Source organism: Anarrhichthys ocellatus, unplaced genomic scaffold, assembly GCF_004355925.1.
Source record: "Anarrhichthys ocellatus isolate YVR2014 unplaced genomic scaffold, GSC_Weel_1.0 scaffold3306, whole genome shotgun sequence".
NCBI classification, from domain to species: domain Eukaryota; kingdom Metazoa; phylum Chordata; class Actinopteri; order Perciformes; family Anarhichadidae; genus Anarrhichthys; species Anarrhichthys ocellatus.
In genome coordinates, this window is record NW_022283280.1 from 1 (window position 1) to 5897 (window position 5897).

At 44.8% G+C, this 5897-nt stretch overlaps 1 protein-coding gene across 1 annotated transcript; it reads right to left on the bottom strand.

Moving 5' to 3' along the window:
- Positions 1-6: 6 nt before the first annotated feature.
- Positions 7-2592, bottom strand: LOC116378882 (trypsin II-P29-like; the record flags this gene model as incomplete). Its single annotated transcript, XM_031840788.1, has 5 exons — positions 2556-2592; positions 2232-2394; positions 1741-2006; positions 1495-1634; positions 7-306 (listed from the first exon to the last, which is right to left on the bottom strand). Coding segments are annotated over exons 1-5 (906 nt in total), but the record flags the coding sequence as incomplete, so codon positions are not given.
- Between the last annotated feature and the right edge of the window lie 3305 nt (positions 2593-5897).

Genomic DNA, 5897 nt, shown 5'->3' on the forward strand with positions numbered 1-5897 from the left:
TCTCACACTGCCAAAGTCACTGTCAAAGACACTGACATCTCTCACACTGCCATTTCTCACACTGCCAAAGACACTGACATCTCTCGTACATTTAAATGTGGAGTTGCTGTCCACTCCCAAGGAGCTGTAGGTAACAAAGCCTGTTTCGCTGCTGTCAATAATGTTGGTGATCCAGGCCTGGTACTGGGACACACGGGCAAATTCTCCAAGAAACATAGGCCATCTACAGCCGTCGCCAACGTTCTCAATTCCACTCTGGATCCACATCGAACCATTGTTGGTCACCAGTGGTGCCCCTCCGTCTCTCTGTGGAAATAAATTGACAGTTGTTGGAATAGGTTCAGGTATCTTCTAGTCTCTGAAGCACTCGCCTTTTATTTAGCATGTGTCACGGGAGTTCATGGGTTAGAACCCAATTGCAAGACCACAGGAGACAGAAGTTGATATAAACAGGTTTTATTTTGAAGGTGTGGAGCCCGTGGTCCGACACCATAGAGTAGGCAGATCGCCGGTGTGAGTCCCGTGGCTCGACACCGGAGGGCTGGTAAGTTGACGGCGTGATGTCCCGTGGCTCGACACCGGAGAGCTGGCAGCTTGACAGCGTGTGTAGTCCGCTAACACAACGGAGGGCAGAGCGGCGGTGTGTAGTCCGTAAACACAACGGAGGGCAGAGCGGCGGTGTGTAGTCCGTAAACACAAAGGAGGGCACGGGGGATTCCCGGACCGACGGACACCGGAGGCAGGCGCTCGAGGCAGAAGATGCAATGGGGTTGAAGCGGGTGAAAGACGGTATGACCTGACAACCCCAGACTGCAGGACCAGAGTTTATATAGTGCCAGGGGAAGCGCTAGTGGGACCTGAGTCTGGTGTGTCAGCCTGCAGGAGGTAATCGGCTGGAGTGGCTGCAGCTGTGTGGCCATGGGAGGTGTCTGGTCTGACAGGGATCCTGACAGCATGAATCCCTTCATGCTGTTTGCTAACTGTTAAAGTCTGACCTCCTTCATCTCTGTCTGTTCAGTCAATGAATAGCTCTATGACGTATTTAGCATAGCTTAGCACAACGACCGGAAGCAAGCGGAAACAAATAAATATGTTTTGTTGTGAAATGGTAGTTAATGTTAAAGTTGTTGCAACAAAGAATCGGCAACAAAACAACGGACAAACTATGAAAACTACGGTAAGCTAATGCTAACATAACTGGATAAAACTAACAATCCAAATACTTTATTCTTTAATTAATACACATTTGTGTTTTTGGTAGACGAAGACAAACTAGTTATTTGCAGCTCATTTATGTAAGATTGCAGATTTCTTTAGATTTTCAAATTATTTGGTACCCATTCGAACGGATATAAAATCTGCTCTGCTACTGAAATTGGAAGACAAAGTATATATTTCCCAGGATGCTATTCTGTAGCTTACCTTGCTTTCTATCATCTCCCTGTAAAATACATTCCTCAAGAAGGCATTACATAAACAAAAAGTGGTGGTCACCTGACATGAAGCCTTCCCTGCCTTGCCGAACCCAGCACAGATCACGTTATCTGTGATGAGAGGATAGGTGCATTTGCACTCCTTGTTTCCAACGATTGGTACTTTCACTTCCTGCAGGATGTAGGCTCCGGAAGATGAACCTATTTAGATATGTCAAAAGGTAAGATTCAAAGTGGCGTGCAAACGGAGACAAAACACAACAGTACGCATCATTTTGTGATAAAAGTGTACAACCTGTGAGCTTACCAGCTTGAGTTTTACCAAAACCAGCGACATAGCTGCTAACCCCGGTGTGGAACGTGCTCCCTGCCGAGGCTAAGCAGACCGGCTGTATGTAGTCGGTAAAATTCACCGGGGCCGACAGCTTCAGCAGACATATGTTGTTCTCGTTGGCGAAGAACTTGTATGAAGGATGGCAAACTATCCTTTCAAGTCCCCGAGACACTTCGTTAATCTTTTGACCTGACTGGTTCAGGCGGCCCAGAGAAACCGTTGTGGTAAGGAGGTCCCTTCTAGAAGACAAAGAAGTAAAAAAAAACACATTTAGTAAATGTTTTGCCTTCTACACCTAGACTATTGTGAGGAAGTGTTCAGCAACACTGCTGGTCTGCAGTTTCTCATGATGATTGTTATAATGTTGTTACTTGATACCAAATTAAAGTAACCTGCAGTATGTTATAAGCTAACAATCTATTCACAAAGTTTACGTGAGTAAACTGGCAGCAGTTGTTACTCACCCAGACAGACAGTGAGCAGCTGTCAGCACCCACTGCTTGTTAATTAGGGACCCTGAACAGAAGTGGTATCCAAAAGAGTTTAGACTGACCAACCAGGGCCAACTTCCTGGGGCCGCATCTCGACCTCCCACAATGCTGGTGTTTTTCACAGCCTGGCCACATACTGACAGAGAAAGGAGAACAAAAGAGAGTTAAACATGGAGTATTATTGGAGCTGTAACGGTTCACAAAATTCTTGGTTCGGTTCAATACGATACAGTGGTGCCACGGTTCGGTTCGGTACGTTTTCAACACAGCAAAAAAGCAGAAATGCCAAATCCTCACTGGTGTGACTCTCAAGGGGGTGTGTCTTGAAGAACATGGCTCTTCATCTCCCGTTCAGTAGTGAGGTAATGTGTCGTTACACTCGGGTAGCTTTGTGTAGTCCGTGACGTCTGTTGTCAGAGCAACACCGGGTGCTTCGGACATTTGATTCTCTGTTTGGGCTTTTCTTTTCTTTTCTTTTACAAAGCAGGAATTATGGTCTGGCGAAAGGAGTAGTGTTACGGGGGCTCAATAACATTAAGCATGTTCGTATAGCCTGCGTCTTCCACTCCAGAGTAGGGTCTCATATCCGCGGCTATAAATGGACCAATCGTCATGGCTGTATCCCTGTTTGAATCAGTAGGGAACAGCTAAACGCTGCGGGGAGAGTTCGTAGCGTGTGTGCTGCTGTTGGTTTTCCTGCTAAACAAGTTTAGCATAGCGTGCCTCCCAGAACAATGGTGCCTCACCAGAGTAGATGTTGAGAGCAGTGGCTCCACCGAGAGAACATTATATTTCACACAATTTAAGCTTCTGCATTTTCCAAATGCAATAGTATTATTCAAACGAATTGTTCAGTTTGTAATGCGTACCGAACCGAAAGTCTCGTACCGAACAGTTTGTTGAGATCTGACCCTGCTCTCCTGGCTGGCTGAGACCTTCACACGTGCTTTTCAAACAAAGGAGCAGCCATGTTCCTTCCTTTCACCAAAACGCCTGACCTGGGGTCTGCAAGAAACCTCATGCCGGATGACCACACCCCCCAGCTCCAGCAGAAACCTGATGCTGGTCCCTCATTGGCCAAGAAAGGGCCCCCCACTGGTTGTGCCACCTGGTTTATAAGCCTGAGCACAGCTAGAATTCTCTCTCTTCCGTCCAGACACTGCTGGTGTAAGGAGATCCACAAGGCTCTCTTCACTCCGGACACGCGCTGGTGTCAGGAGGTCCACAAGGCCTCTTCACTCCGGACTCGTCCAGGGGACAAGAAGATTCACGAGGAACCGCGGCCTCATCAAATCCTATCAGATCACATGTAACATTCGCTGGTCGAACAGACTGTGTTTTATTTTGAGTTTTGGATCCTGTAGTGCGAGAACGGATAACTCCTAGACCCCGTTCTACCACCCTTTTTGTGTACACACCGCCGGCAGAAGGTAACAATCTTTCCTCGCCGAACATTTCTGGGAAGGACGACCCAAACCTCGTCCCTCAGCCGAAGTTAAAAAGCGTGAGCGATGAATAGGGCAGGTCTCCTGTGTGTGTGTGTGTGTGCGTGTGTGTGTGTGTGTGTGTGTGCAAAGAGAAGTGGACTGTGGCGTGTGAGTCACTCATGAACTGAATCCTTCTTCCTCGTATTCAAACGGTATTCACATCCACTCAACCTCTTCGTCTCCGACTGGTGTCGCATGATTGAATGTGATGAGTCATCCCGGGTTGAGGACCAAGTCTGACTCAAGAATTATAATCACCAAGTGTTCTTAAGCATACTGCGGTGAAAAATCAGGTTGGCCTCTTAATGTTTTACGAGACCGTTCAAAAATCCCATCGGTGCACTCGTTAAGCTAATCGAGCCAGTCACAGCGCTGGGGACATTGTCATTTATTTATCTAATTTTCAAGCCTTAAGTCAGAACAAAAAAATGGTGAGGGCCCAAGATGCCAAACTCTGACGCTTCAAAATGAAAGTCCACAAACAAATGAGTGACAGTCTGTGCCAAATACCTGCAAAAGTGTCATTGCCACCAGCCGAATGCTGAACCATTCAGTATTAATTAGCCAGTTAGTGTGCGAAACATGAGCTTATTAGCATTATCACTGTGAGCATTTTAGCATGCCAACAATTTTCTATCTGCAGATCAGTCTGGGGGAGGCAGGACTCGACTCTTTACTCACCGTATGGCACGAATGTATTCTAAGGATAAGTGTTGGGTAAGACTCGTCAGGCATATTAAATAATACTCGGCACAAATGAAATTGCAGTCATCTGTAATCAAATATGAAAGGCGAGCGTCGCTGTTTCCTCTACACGGTGATAATAATATGTTTTGCCACACTCATTTAATGGTAATGTTGCTTCTCACTGTGACAAAGACGTCAAGCCTATCATTGTAATTGTTTATTGAGTTAAACAACTGGCGAAGCATCCGCCATACTACCGTCATCACGGCCGAGCATGTGGCCAAGTTTATGCAATATGACACAGTAACAATCAATGAAATCTATTTCATTTTGTATTAAGTAACAGCTGGCGGCATATTTCTCATGTCTCACACAACCTGTCAACACACAGACGTATAAACACCTGGTAAAGTTTTCAAAACCACCTTTGTGGTACTTTCCCACCATAATAAGTGTCTCCAGGAACCCATGTTGCCATAATGACACACACATATGGTAAAAACAATACCTGCGTCACAGCTGGTAATAATAGTGTGCACTGCAGATCCACCCATCCCTGCTATTTATTAAAGGTTAACAATTATGCAATGATGCACACTAATTGGGCAGAAGAGTATATTTTAAATGACTATACATTCTTTAACTAGAAGTGCAGCTAATTTAATTTGTTTTCAGATTATGGCAAAAATGCATGAAGATGAATCTCTTATTAGATCAATGTCTAACAGGCCATATAAGTATCGGGTGATATGTGTGTTTTATATGCCCTCTGTATTTGTTATATATGGCAAACAGCAATTCAAAGAGTAACTCAACATATTTATTTCATGAATTTATGAGAACAAAATTCTGAAAAACGTACAAGACGATACATTTCACAACCTTTTACAAATTTCCAAACTCAACATCAATCCAATCATCTGTAAGTTCATAAAATGATTAACTTTGTAATACCATACAATAGAAATGTGAAGAGAAACCCAACACCCCCTTAAAAAGTTTAGTTAATTTTTTTGTTGTCACTTCTCACCTTAATGGAGTGATGTAAAGGTGTACTCTAGGACATTGTGACATCACTGGTGGGTGTGGTTACAGGTGCAACAGGACACATTTCTAACTCATTAAAACATGTTGGTTCTGTTGTTGATGATCACAGTCTTTCAGTTCTAGTAGTTTCACTCTCCCATTACATTGAAAGAAGGCTCATTATTAAACCAGCACATAGAGGGAAATAACTAGAAGACAGAGGTAGGTCAAGTGGGAGAGATGGACCACATTTCCACCACTGTCAACGTCACCGTCATTTTCACCACTGCCAACGTCACCGTCATTTTCACCACTGCCAACGTCACCGTCATTTTCACCAACGCCAAAGACACTGCCATTTCTCACACTGCCAAAGACACTGCCATTTCTCACACTGCCAAAGTCACTGTCAAAGACACTGACATCTCTCACACTGCCA